This window comes from Pipistrellus kuhlii, unplaced genomic scaffold (assembly GCF_014108245.1).
Source record: "Pipistrellus kuhlii isolate mPipKuh1 unplaced genomic scaffold, mPipKuh1.p scaffold_m20_p_4, whole genome shotgun sequence".
Lineage (NCBI taxonomy): Eukaryota > Metazoa > Chordata > Mammalia > Chiroptera > Vespertilionidae > Pipistrellus > Pipistrellus kuhlii.
Genome location: NW_023425540.1, coordinates 38,308,342 through 38,322,281, shown reverse-complemented (window position 1 = coordinate 38,322,281; position 13,940 = coordinate 38,308,342). Strand labels below are relative to the sequence as shown.

The 13,940-nt window shown below is 36.8% G+C and overlaps 1 protein-coding gene across 4 annotated transcripts in view; it reads right to left on the bottom strand.

Moving 5' to 3' along the window:
- Positions 1 to 13,940, bottom strand: part of CMYA5 (cardiomyopathy associated 5) — an 83,815-nt gene that overhangs the window by 28,236 nt on the left and 41,639 nt on the right. For 3 of the 4 annotated variants that reach the window (XM_036409257.2, XM_036409259.2, XM_036409258.2), the window contains 3 exons: positions 12,854 to 12,876; positions 8,169 to 8,287; positions 3,713 to 3,862 (listed from right to left, as the gene is read on the bottom strand). In XM_036409257.2, coding sequence (XP_036265150.1) covers positions 3,713 to 3,862; positions 8,169 to 8,287; positions 12,854 to 12,876 — 292 coding nt within the window. Of the gene's footprint in view, positions 1 to 3,712; positions 3,863 to 8,168; positions 8,288 to 12,853; positions 12,877 to 13,940 lie in introns of those variants that run through there. The other variant, XR_006739763.1, reaches the window with a different exon arrangement.

Sequence of the window (13,940 nt, the reverse complement as noted above, 5' to 3'; positions counted from 1 at the left end):
ACAATCATAAATTCTAGCGTCTTCCAAAGTTAATTGAAAATTACAGTTATTGGAAAAATTGGTCTAAGACTTTTTTCAGTGGAAACCCCAAACTGATGAGCTTAGAGATATCATTATGTGGTAGATCACTTTAGAATACATAAGAAAACAATAGCATTCTGAAAAGAGATAGTTAGAATGACATTGTATTATTTATGAACACTTATCAAAAATAATAGCATGTTAGTAAGATTCTGAGCTTCACATTCTACAATTAAAGTAACATTTCAATAGCAAATACTAAAATTGCAGAGTTTATGTTAGCTTAAATTTCAACAATACATTCTCAAGATAATCCCTGAGAAGCAATGCCAATATTTTAGGAGCATATGTAATAAAATAGGACAACTGCATACATGGTACAAAGCATCTTTACAGATTAGTAAACCATTTCAGTGTTCAGTATGATTTTCATAGTTTCAAATCCTGGTCCCTTCTCATGAATTTCAAAATTCTTTCCACTAGGGATTTCCATAATATATAGAAATACTTAAATAACTTTGCTAGGGGATAAACTATTCTAAGAAGTAACTTTGTTCAATCATTTCCTAAAATTTATGCTATTTTGTTATTTTAGTAGTAAACGTTATTCAATACTATTCTTCACACTGGTCTCTCTGGGTGTTATAATAAAACCCAATCTGATTATTTTTACTGAAATTTTCTCTCCTTCAAAAGAACAATTTTAAAAAATAGTCTAAGGTAATTTCAGTTATCCTTCCTTATTATTCTTGAATGTCACATCTTCAAAACCTCAGTTAAGAAACCCAGGTTGTTTCTTTTTAAAGGAAATTTAGGAGCTTTTAAACTCAGCAGATTTCTTTAACTGCATCTCTATTTCCCAATGAGTAATACTTTCTGGACAGAATATTTAATTTAAATAATGTTAAGAGGACTTATACACTGAAAAAGCATTTCCATGAGAGCCTACAAAGTATGACTGTAATCTTCAACGGAATCATCCTTTCAGTCTATGTAGTGTTACCCCAGTACTTTTAACAACATACATAACATGTTACTGGACCCCTATTTCACACAGCATGGTACCATGGTTAATTAACTGGCATCAGATTAATTAACTGGCATTAGCAGAATTCAAGGCATTGAATGAATGAGACACAGACTAAGTAAGTGTTTGGGAATGGTGGGGGCAGGTGAAGCACATTAAAAAAAGTACTCTAGGCAACAAATAGTTCTAAGAGAATCTGGAGAGCCAGATTCCATAGCATAACTGGATAATGTAAGGGAGCTGAAGTACAGTATCCACAGTACTTATCCAAGGGAAATATGCCCCAAACCCTCAAAGGATGCCACATATGTAGAGAGATAGAAACTTTAATACACTGTTTTGTCCTATGCATACATGCCTATAATAAAGTTTAATTTATAAATTGGGCACAGTAAGGCATTAATAATAACTAATAAAATATAACAATTATAACTATACACAATAATAAAAGTTATGTAAATGTAGTCTCTTTCTGTCAAAATAACTTATTGCACTATACTCACCTTTTCACCTAAAGGGATCACTATACAGCTTCTCTTTGGCATGTCTGAATTGCCTGCATCATTACATTTGTTCTTTTATTCAGTAAAATAATAGTTTCTTGGACACAGGTACTTCAATACTAGGGTAGTTAATCTGATAACCAAGATGGTGGCTACTACATGACTGAGGGGCAGGCAGCCCACACAGCATAGATGATTCATGTCCCAGGCTGGATAGAGCAAAACATTCAGGATTCCATCACACTACTCAGAAATGCATGCAATTTAAAATGTATGAACTGTTTATTTCTGGAATTTCCCATTTAATATTTTTAGAGGTTGTCTGTAGGTAACTAAAACCTTGGATGGAGAGTGAAACCTCAGAGAAGGGGGACTACTGTATAGCAAAACAAACACAGATTCAAGCAAACAAAAACGTAAGCTTCACAGTCTAAAAGATCTGTGTTTGAATCCTGCTGCTGTCATGTACAAGCTGTGTGGCCGTGGGTGAATTATTTAACCTTATATCGTTTTTCTCATTTGCAAATGGGATAACAGCACTTACCTTGCTGTTTTGTCACAGCTATATATATATTGTAATAGGTTCCCAATAAAATATAAATTCTTTTTTTAAAATTTTTGATATGTCTTTATTGATCTTAGAGAGAGGAAGGGGGAGGGGTAGAGAGATAGAAACATCAATGAATGAGAAACATGGATCGCTGCCTCCTGCACACCTCCTACCAGGGATCAAACCAGCAACCTGGGCATCCACACAGACTGGGAATCAAACTGGTGACCCCAACTACTGAACCACACCAGCCTGGCTAAAATAGAAATTCTTACACTATGTCAGGGATTTCTTTTCTTACCTTTTTTCTAATTTAAATAAGAACTACATGACATCTCAAAAGACTTAAATATTGGCATCAGTGAAATATATTATAATCAATTCCTTATCATATATGGCACATCAATCCTGCCACATGATTCCCTGGTTTCTAAGATACAGGGTGGGGCAAAAGTAGGTTTACAGTTGTTTGTATGGAAAATAATAGAGCAATTAATAAATAATAATAATACAAGAATAAACTCACTTACTCACAACTGTAAACCTACTCTTGCACCATCCTGTATATAGGTCTGTCTTCAACAAGTAACACAGTCTGCCAGCACTCCCAGTTCTGATTCATCACTAAGTACAGCCTCAAACTGCTTGGCTTCTAGGTCTTGTTACAAATCCTACTAAACAGAGATATTTACAGGGGCTCCACTATACTAGTAGGCCATGCCATCCACTCACCCTGCTAAGCTCTTTCACCTCTATTTGCTCATTAATTTGGGATACTGGATTATATCACATCTAGGCCCATGCCTTCATAAGTGTGAACTCTGAATTACCTTTGTAGTGTGTTTATAGATTTTATCCAAGGAAGATCTGAGCATCATGACATCTAATGGTGCATTTGCATTAAAATTATGGTGGAAGTCACTGTCCTATATGGCTCCTTTCTCCTCCACAAAGTGACACTCATTACACTTGTCTTTTGACCTCAAAAGACTGATTGAAACATTGTTCTCCCTGAAACTCTTGCATGTTACACATACTTTCTAAAAATGAAGATCGCTTAATTGCTCTTGCTATCCTGAGAGCTCAAAGTCAAATATGAATCTCAAGTTAAAATATGTACAAAGATAATAATTTAATAAAAAAATATTTTAAAAAGTCAAATATGAATCTCAATGACAATATTCATGTTGACCATGAGGATATTAATGCATTTTTGTTTTCCCTTACCCTGATTTCCAACTTTGCTTATATTTCATTTCATTATACTACTGTTGGTTTGTTGTTATTTTTATAAGTAGCTATGAATGCTTTATGGAAAGAGCCGTAATATGTATATGTTTAAATACTTCATGCCTAACCAGTTTGGCTCAGTGGATAGAGCATCGGCCTGTGGATGAAGGGTCCCAGATTTGATTCCGATCAAGGGCATGTATCTTGGTTGTGGGCACATCTCCAGTAGAGGGTGTGCAGGAGGCAGCTGATTTATATTTCTAACTCTCTATCCCTCTCCTTCCTCTCTGTAAAAATCAATAAAATATATATATTTAAAAATACTTTACATTAAGATGCAGAAATACACACATGCACCTGTATTTGTATTAGCAACCCTACCATTTAGTTCTTGGTCATCTTGTGGCTCCTCCATACAGTAAACCTGGAATGAGTCGATGACATCTTCCTTGTTTATGCTCCAATAAACCGCAATGGTTGTGCTCGTGGCAGAATTTGGTTCCTGAGGTTCTAGCCTAGGAGGCTGTGGAACTGGATAGAGTATAAGCAACATTTATTGTAACCAAGGCTGATTTCGTTGATTGATTTTTCTTTCTTTTTTCAAATGTCACTTACAAAAAATTCTAACAATACAGAAATATATATGAAGTAACACTGGGAATTCTTCCTTTTTTTCCAACACACCCCTTATCCCAAACCCTAACATTCCACTGCTGGTTCAGTGTGTATACCTCCAAAACGTTTTCCTTGAATTTGTATATGTGTATATGTGAGACACATAGAAATAAATAAAAATGGATTGCCAAATGAATCCCTTGAGAATATTCTTCTATAGTTCTATATTTAGAGAAATTAACTTATATAAGTTAGACTCAAGGTTATAGCAAATGACTTGTTTTTTTCTTTGAAGCAAAAACTTGAATATGCTTTGCTAGATAACCTTCTACATCAATATAGAGTCTATATTCACAATAGACAAATGAAACCACTTTTAACTGTAGGTGCTGTAAAAGCTGAAAAAGACTTCCATGAATAAAATAACAAAATACACTTTCTGAAATTACTATCCTATTTTCTCTTTCCAGCATGACCATAGCTACAAATTAAAAAGAAATTTAAATAAAATGTTAAAATCACACAGGGGGGAAAGTACCTTATTAACTGATTAAAGTATAAGGTTTAACTATCTATTATTACTCTATTGTTTTGAATTTTAAAGACAACAATATTCTCAAGTGTTTTACTAGAGATTTGAAAGTTTATAATTTTGCATATTGAACATCAACAGTATTTACAATACCATAAATCAAGCTCCTATGCAATTCTCCTCCAACATTTTTGAGAGACAAAAGCACTGAACATATTTTACAAATTAAAAGAAAAGGTTATTCTTATCAATTGAGAAGATGTCATGCTTTTAAATTTATTTTTGTGGTTATTTTTTTTCCAGGCAACAATTTCCTAAGAGATAATCTTACTAAAACAGTGTGAGTCAAATTTTATGAGGTTACTTCTTTAAGAGTAATGAAATGAAAAGAAAACAAGATTAGTTCAACAAGGAGTTAAAAATGAGGAAAAACAAATGGGTCTACAGGATGGAACAAAAAGAGACAGATTGAAAAGACTCAAGAAAGAGATAAACTGCCGAAGATATACACAGGTATGAAAAATAAGAAGCAGGATAAGGGAGTGGTCACGTTCATGGGCTTTGGAGGAGAGAGGCTTACCTAAGGTAAAATGACAGATCTCCATCTTATTAGCTGAGTTTTTTTTAGCCTCCTTCTCCCCATATTTAAGTTGGGAAACAACAACAACAATAATAATACCATTTAGTCTCAGGGTTGTTGTAAGAAGCAACATAGTATATAGTAAGTGCTTAGCAAAGTGCCTGACACATAAACAGTGCTAGCATTCAGGAGGTAAATGGCTTTGGCAGGAACACAGAAAATGGAGGGGAGAAGGCAAGAAGCCTCTTATGATGAGGGTGAAGTAGGACTCCATCGACCACCTGTGAACCGAGAGGGACTCAGAGGTCAGGCATGCTGAGCTGGCTTCATGACAGGAAGCTTGCCTGTCATGGCACTTCCCCAAGGACTGAGAGCCTTATGCTCCCTTTGACTTCACTGTTTGTCTTCCCAGCAGGAAACCAGTGTCACATTCTAAAGGAGTCCATCTGGACAAATGCAGTGCAGTAAATTTTCATGTTACCAGGTTTACTGAAGAGCCAAGCAGAATGCTTCAACTATTGTCAGTCGTCTCTGAAACAGTGTTGAACTCCTTGAGGCATGAACAATGAAAATGCTCCTGTGTTTTTATTGTTGTTGTTGTTTTTTAATAAATTTTATACATTGAGCAATATCTGCTTTTTTAAAATGGTAACACACACACCATCACCAAATTTTAAGGAAGAAGCAGTTGTAGGGAATTAAGCAAAACATGTAGATTAGAAATAATTTTGTACTTAATGTGCTCCTTCTTCCAAAATCATTAAAGTTAGAACATTTTTTTTCAAAAATAGGAAATACTCTTACTTTTCAAAATACTCTAAAAGGAAAGGAAATAGGAATATTTCATAGATATAATTGAATAATAATTATTAGATTTAAAATTCCTGTGATAGACAAGCATCAGAGACCTGAATTTTATATGTCAGCTACTCTGTTTACACTTCCATAGTAACTAACTTTTATAGGATTTACAGTGTCCTGTAGAGATCTGTCACACTAAGGGAGCTGAGCAGTAGATCAATTTGGGACTTCAGGATCTGTGCCCAGATCCAGATTCCCACTCAAGCCAGGAGAGCAATATTATTCACAGTAGCCAAAAGTGTACATCCATGAGTGAATGGATAATCAAAATGTAGTATAAACCTACAATGGAATATTCTTCAGCCCTTAAAAGGGAAGGAAATTTTGACACAGGCTACAATGTGGATAAACCTTTACGGTATGCTAAGTGAGATAAGCTAGTCACACAAAAACAAGTAGTGTATGATTCTACTTATACCTAGAGTAATTAAATTCATAAAAACAGGAAGTAGAATGGTGGTTGCTGGGGTGGAGGTGGGGAGTTATTTAACAGGTAGAGAATGTCAGTTCTGTAAGATGAAAGAATTCTGGAGATGGAAGGTGGTGATGGTTGTACAACAATGTGAGTGAACTTGATACCATTGAACTATATATTTCGCTAAGTTTTACATCATGCGTATTTTACCACAATTAAGGGGAAAGAAAAAAAAAAGGCCCCAGGAGCCAGAGTCAAGGAAGCCTTGTCACTAACCTATGGTGACCGCTCCTTTCAGAGCAATGCTCTCTGCCTCTTCGGTGAAGAGCAGTGGTTCAGGAGCAAGCTCTGAACTGAACTCCTCCACTACAAGCCCCCAAATAGCTGTGTATCTAGAGCAATATGAGAGACACTTTTCTGCTCCTTTTATGTCCTTACCTGTCAAATGGGAATAACAATAAAGCCCACCTCCTGGGGTTGTGAGATTAGATGATCACTATACTTAACAGCCTCCACAGCGCCAGGCATCATGTAAGCGTGGAATAAACATTAGTGAGAAATTCATATCCTTTCCTCATTAAATCTGTTTAGGGAGCGATCTGATTAACTTTGCGGGTACCAGGCGAGGACTCTAGATCCGAGGGGTGTCATTGGTCACAATATGAACAAAAACTATTTAGCGACAAGTCAACACCTTGGGCTCCGATTCTGTGAAGTACAACCCACAGCTTTTATTTCTCAGAGATCAATTTCCCCAAAACAGCTTGGAATTACTGGGACTGCCACAGGCACTATTTCAGAATGATAATCTAACCCTGTGGCTTCTAAAATATATAAAATGTCTTCTCATTCCCTACTGGGTATTAAAAAAAAAAAAAAAAGAATCCCTTAAAAGCAAAAGATCTACTCTGTAAATCAGAATTTCTTAGTTGGCAATCACTGATTTGTTTAAATGCCTCTTAAAGACATTCTAAGAAAACATCCTTTTGTTTTGAGACATTTCTGTAGAAAATCCATAAATGCCTGCATTTTTCATTTTACATAGGATGGGTAGGAATTTTGGTCTTTTTAAAGACACAGTAGCCTTTCCCCAGTTACTAAACAAACCCTCTTCCTACAGAAATGAAAGTTACTTGTCAATTGAAAAACAGCAGCTGTCTTTAAGGTGGTTTTGAGAGAGTAACACATCTCTTAAGGAGGACATCTGAGTACATTGTACAGTAAGTGAAACTTGGTAACTTGGCTGAAACCGGCAGCTTTGAGAAATTTAAATTGTCTTGTTTGTTAAAATAGCACATTAAACAATATTTTGAAGAGCCGGCAAGATGCCTCTGACAGCTGAGTGGGAGGCTCCTGGCTACAGAGCATGATGCTGAGCTGTTAGTTCTTCTAAGATAATCTGTTTAGTTTTAAAAAAGGAAAAAGAACTCAATTGAAGAAGGGAAAACCACTCATAAGGAAAAATCTGTTCAATACACATGAAATTATTTGATTTACTTTTCCTTCTCTAGCTGGCTGCTGGTGTGAAGCAAATAATCTCTGGAAGAGAGGGAGAGAAATCCTACTGGACAAAGGAAAATAACAAGGAGACCTTTGGTTTCATTGCTACCTCCTCCCACCTCCTCAATATCCCAGCGCAGTCATGAGGCTTCAAATGGAAATGCAGTTTATCACAGGAATGGTGTGCTGGTCTCCTGCTTTATTTCGGAATCTGGCTTTAAATGTCTACAAAGAAGATTGTCCTGTTTCCAGTTATATATCCTTACATTCAAAAAAACAAACAAGGAAAAACCACCAAATCTCATCAAGCTCTTTAAGATATTAAAATGCCTACCAGCCACTTGTTTTAACATCTGGTCACTTTTCGCCGAGCTGTCATCATAATGCTCAAAAAGTGAAAACGCAGCAGGCATTTTCTCTAACGAAGCAGTACTCTCCATGGCAGAAAGCAGCCTATTTAGGGGAAATAGAAGTCCAAAAATTATTAGCATACAGAATGAAAGTAAAGCAATGGTTCAGAGAGAACTTGGGTGGTGGTAGTGGTAGTTTTTGTGAGGCACTGTATCCAAAGAGGATCTAAACTGTTTCAAACTCTAGAAATACATTTATTCTTAAGATTTTTGATGTAACTGCTAATGTTAGACATTCCATTCCTATATCCTCAAATCTAAGTAGATTCCATTAAATTATACTTTTTTTTTTTTTTTTTTTTTTTTACTTTGCATCTATAAAATAACTTCTAAAAATCGCTATATTTTAATGGTCACTTTTATTTATTTCCTAATAATATAAAGATTCAGAGCCCATCTGGAAATTCACACACTGTAGATGATGTCTTTGCTGTTCTCAACCATCATTATCATTTAGTCTTTCAAAAAATATGTTCACCCACTATGTGCCTGGCAATGTCCTGGGTAGTGGGGATTCAGCACTGAAGGAGGATAAAGTCTATTCATTCTTAAAAGGCTGAATATAGCACAGTATATAAATGAATAGCTTTTATAAATTCAAGACCTGTAAGGAGAGATGCCAACAAATAACTTTTAGCATTTGTATCTAGGTGAAATCTGGGCTTTAAAAATTTTTTTTTGATTCTGCAGAGGGGAAAAGAGGTTGCAAACATTTATCTTTAGCTTGAGGAGCCTCAACTTTGGTTAGAAGCTCTCCTCTGGGCACCCCCCTGAGAGGACTAGGATTATCTTCCAGCAATTAAGCAGCTTTGAGGAACTCCACTGGCTTCTGCATCATGGACTTTTTGATTTGGGTAGCACAGAGCCTCAAACCTTGAACTTGCTGTGGGGACCTTCTTCTCCCACCTGCTTGTATGGTTCCTTTCTCACTTAATTTAGATCTCTATTCCAATATTAGCTCCTCTGAGAGGCCAGCCCTGAGTCCACTGAACACCGTGGTGCCTATGCCCCCGACCCCTTATCTGCTGGGTTTTACTTCCTCCAACTTGTCATGACCTATTGGTTTTTGTCTGTCTACTTCACCAGAATGTAACCTACAGGCACAAAAGAACTCTGTCTTGTTCCCTACTGCAGTGTAATGGGTAACCTGGCATACAGTAGGCATTTAATAAATATGCTTTGTATATATAAGAGGGTAAAGTTTTCTTTGGGTGAGAATATCAGGATCTCAATTCTGACAAATTTTTAAAATCAATGTGAGGGGGAAAGATTATAATTAAATATAACTGAAATATTTAAAGATGACTATTGTGTTTACTAATGTTAGGAATAATAAAATTCACTATCATTTGATTTAGGGGAGATGGTTCCCATAAGGGCTTCAAAGAGGAGGTGATTTTTGGACCAAGAGTAAGGAGGTTGCGGACAGAATAGCTTGGATCATAAAGGCATGGAGTTGGGAGAGTTTGGCTCATTCAAGAGCCAGAGGTGGTCCTGGGCTATGCTGGGAATTAGAAAATGGAAACAGAGTTGAAACAGAAAAGGAACTTGTGGTTTAACTGTGAAGAGCCTTTCGGATCCACCAAGAGATTCCATTGTCTCTTTGAAGGCAGGGAGACTTGAAGAAGTGTTCACAAAGGGGAAGATTAGAAGCATGGCCTGGCAGAGACTGAGGCAGAACAAGAGCAAGTAGACTAGGGAGGTAGTGAGGCCGGTTGAGAGGATCCCATAGTGCTCCAGGCCAGGGAAACATCACAAGCTTAAATTAAGGCCTAGGGGATACAGAGGGAGGAATGATTGGATTAACAGACAATGGTGACTAGTACATATACTAAGGCCACTCAACACGTGCGACTGACTAAATGGAGAGCTTTTTGTAACACATAAACTCCGGTTGTAGACACCTGTCCAATTTTAACATCTCTATATGAAAGGACAAGTGAACATCTTTTCATGAGCAGTGACTCTCTTTCTCATTATTATAACACAAAAGAGCAGAACAGAGAAAATGAATGCATCCTCTCAATAGGACTGCATTTTCTAAGCAAATGTGTTTTTCATAATATGCAAATTTTGAATCTAATTATGCTTGACAGCATTCCTTAATTTAAGCACTTTCAGTGTTGAGAAAAGTTGGTTAGTCTATGAGCACTGCCTTTAGAGATATAACACAAAGAGAGAAAAGGATGTAAGGTAAAAAACACCAACTAGGTAATTAGCACCTCTCATGGAGAGCAATATTGGTAACCCTGAGACCTTGAAATAGATGTCTTGTGGACATAAAAGGCTTCTTAGTGACACAATCAGTCTTATCACATGTGTCCACACACACATGCATGTTTAACAGGGTCTTCTTTGCTTATAGTTCTTTACCAAATCCCAGTTTTTGCTTTACCTTTACAGAAAAATAATGGTTATCCCAAGTGGAACTTCCTTTAGGTGACATGCAGTTTTTGTAAAGGTTAATGCACTACCCATTGAACAATGAAATCAAGATTAATTAAAATACACACAGATGAGCAAGCTCAAGCACAAGACCAAAGAAATAGAATTTAGAATTAAATGCATGTTAATTCAGATTAGCAAGTTAATATTCTAATGTTTATAAAATTAAAAATGTACAATAGTATTTTTTAAAGTAAAAGCATTTGTAAATTTTCATTCACCAACCTTTCCTTCCAATCAATGCCTGACATGAGTGGATGAAATATAAATAAACAAATATGTATTGACATTGTCCAGTGTACAAGGAATGGCACTGTAAACCCATATACTTTTTGGATAAAAATAAATATCAGTAGTATGCAGGAGAAATGTGTGCATTTTTTAAAACAAAGGGAACTGGGAACAAAGCCTGAGTATCATTTCCTAGACTTGCCTGGGGAAAAATGGTAATCCGGCAGACACCAGGACCTATCCTGGACTCTCATGCAGTGGCTCTGGGGTGGGGCTCTGGAGCTCTGGTTTAGCAAACTGCCAGTTGGAGAAAAATCACGGAGCCAGAGGACAGACTGTTATAACCCAGAGGTTCTCAGCCCCGCTGAGCATTAACATCACCCAGGAAGCTTTAAAAATGCCCAGGCTAGCCAAAACTGGTTTGGCTCAGTGGATAGAGCCCTGGCCTGCGAACTGAAAGGTCCCAGGTTTGATACTGGCCAAGGGCATGTACCTTGGTTGCGGGCACATCTCCAGTAGAGGGTGTGCAAGAGGCAGCTCATCAATGATTCTCTCTCATCGATGTTTTTAACTCTCTGTCCCTCTCTCTTCCTCTCTGAAAAAAATCAATGAAATATATATTTTTTAAAAATAATAAAATAAAAATGCCCAGGCTATAGCTCAGACCAATTAAACCAGAACCTCAGGAGCTAAGATTCAGGCATAAGCATTTTTATTTTTAATATATTTTTATTGTTTTCAGAGAGGAAGGGAGAGGGAGAGAGTTAGAAACATCAATGATGAGAGAGAATCATTGATTGTCTGCCTCCTGTATGCCCTCCTATTGGGAATCGAGTCCCTGAGCATGCGCCCTTGACTGGAATCAAACCCAAGCCTTCAGGCTGCTGCTCTATCTACTGAGCCAAACAGGACAGGGCCAGGCATCAGCATTTTTAAAGCTCCCTGGGTTATTCTATTTGTAACAGAGCCATTGAAATAAAACCCTCACTGATTAATGCTAATATTATTATACAAATTATTTTCTTAAAATGTATTGACAATATTCTGTTCAAAAGTAAACAAGTTCACCTGTACTATTTTTATTATCTAAAAAAAAAAATCAAGTTTCTATCCCATTTTTTCCATATTTTAATATATCACAAATATAAATTTCTGATTTTACTTTATGATAGTTCACGATCTGGTATTGAAGTAAACTGAAGATAATATTTACAAGATTAGAAATTTACATGAAAAGGGTAAAAAAGATAAAAGCATTCAGCTCAACCAGGAGAGAGCTCAGGTCTTGCTGTGGAACAAAGGGAAAATGTGTCAGATCAGTATCGGCACATCACTATCAGAGGCTCCAGAAGATAAACACAGATCTGATGTTTTTAGAGACAACATTTCCTAATTTCATGTTAATGCTTTGACTTTTAAAAGAATAAAGAATTTCCCTTAGACTGAGTGCTAAAAACAAAAATCAAAAGAGGAGTATTCATTTAGGTTGGCTGAGCATGAAGAGAAGATAAATGCATGCCTATCTTTTGAAGACAACATGAAAGAAGTTCCATTAAAATTACATTAAGTCGTAAAATTATTCAAGGCAGATATGAGTGATTCTTTCAAGCACTCATATTTAACTAATAAGTCTAAGGATCTACAAAATGTTCTGTGTGCAGTGACAGGAAAGATGGTTGGAAAGACAAACTACATCTCAAGTTAAAAACCTATCCTATGATAATTGTTATTTAACTAAAGCACATGCAATTTTCTTTCAACTCGGTCATTTAGCTTTTAAAAGCACTGCATCTAAAAGTGAAAATGCAATAGCTTACTAAAAGTATGTATTTTTTAATTGGCAGCTCATTTTCTATAAAGCATCAAAACATTAAAAATAAAGCATAGTCATGCTATTCTCGGATGCCACTACTTTGTGCCATGTTTTATATACCTTTCATTGATTTCCTCAAATGACTTGGGAAGGAATGAGAGGAAGGGCGGAGGGAAGGAGAGAGGGAGGGAGGAAGGGAGGGAGGGAGGGAGGGAAGGAGGGAGAGAGAGAGAGAGAGGGAGGGAGGGAGAGAGAGAGAGAGATTAACAACGAAAACCTAGAGAATAAAGGTTATGCATGTTCTAAAATCATCACTTCTCACCTTCCCATTGGGTGGCTTCAGCTGGGCAGCAGGAAATTAGTGCTCAGAAGGGATGAGGAGGGTGGAGGGCAGGTCAGGGGTGGAGGGGGCTTCAGTTCTCAGTCCTGCTCTAACTCTCCACTATCAGCAGCAAGGCCAGCATGAGTTGCTTAGGCTTTGCTTCTCTCTTCATTAACAAATGGCTTCCAAAAAAGAATTCTCTGAAGTAAAAAAATAACTTAAATTTCTTCAGTGTGGCATATATACAAAAAATGTAATCAGTAGTTATCCCTAGGTGTTATCTTCTCTGTGTTTTTCTGTCTTTTCCAAATTTTCTAAAATAGATATGTTGCTTTTATAAGCAGGGGGGGAAAAAACAAAACAAACAAACCAAAAAAACCCAATGCTTTCTTATTTACAACTTGTTCTTCTAGACAGAAAAGAAAATATTCTTATCAAACAAAACTAAGGTTCTTAGGGAACACAAAGCACTTAATATTGTACTTTGCAAGAGGTGCCTAATTTTATTATTGCCTTAATTAAAGAGGAAGCACCTGAATGGTTTTCATTGTGTTTGAGGATGTCATGTCCACCTCAGTTAAAGTGCCCTGGCTGGGGGTATCCCCAGAGGCAAATGAGAAGCCTAACATGGAACCATTTTGCCTTGCTCTATTTCCAAACCTTATGAGAGGACCAGAGAGCTTTGAAAGGGAGGCTTTCCACTCACCATCAGATGCTGCTTTCCTTTGGTTTGATAATTAGGTTGGGGATTTCTTCCCTCAAGGAAAATATCTCCATTATTCCTGGTTAACCCTGGCTCCATGGAGAGCCAGTATCCTACTGGATGTTCTAGGGCACATGTGTCAAACACAAGGCCCGCGGGCCAAATCCGTCCCGCCAGGCCTT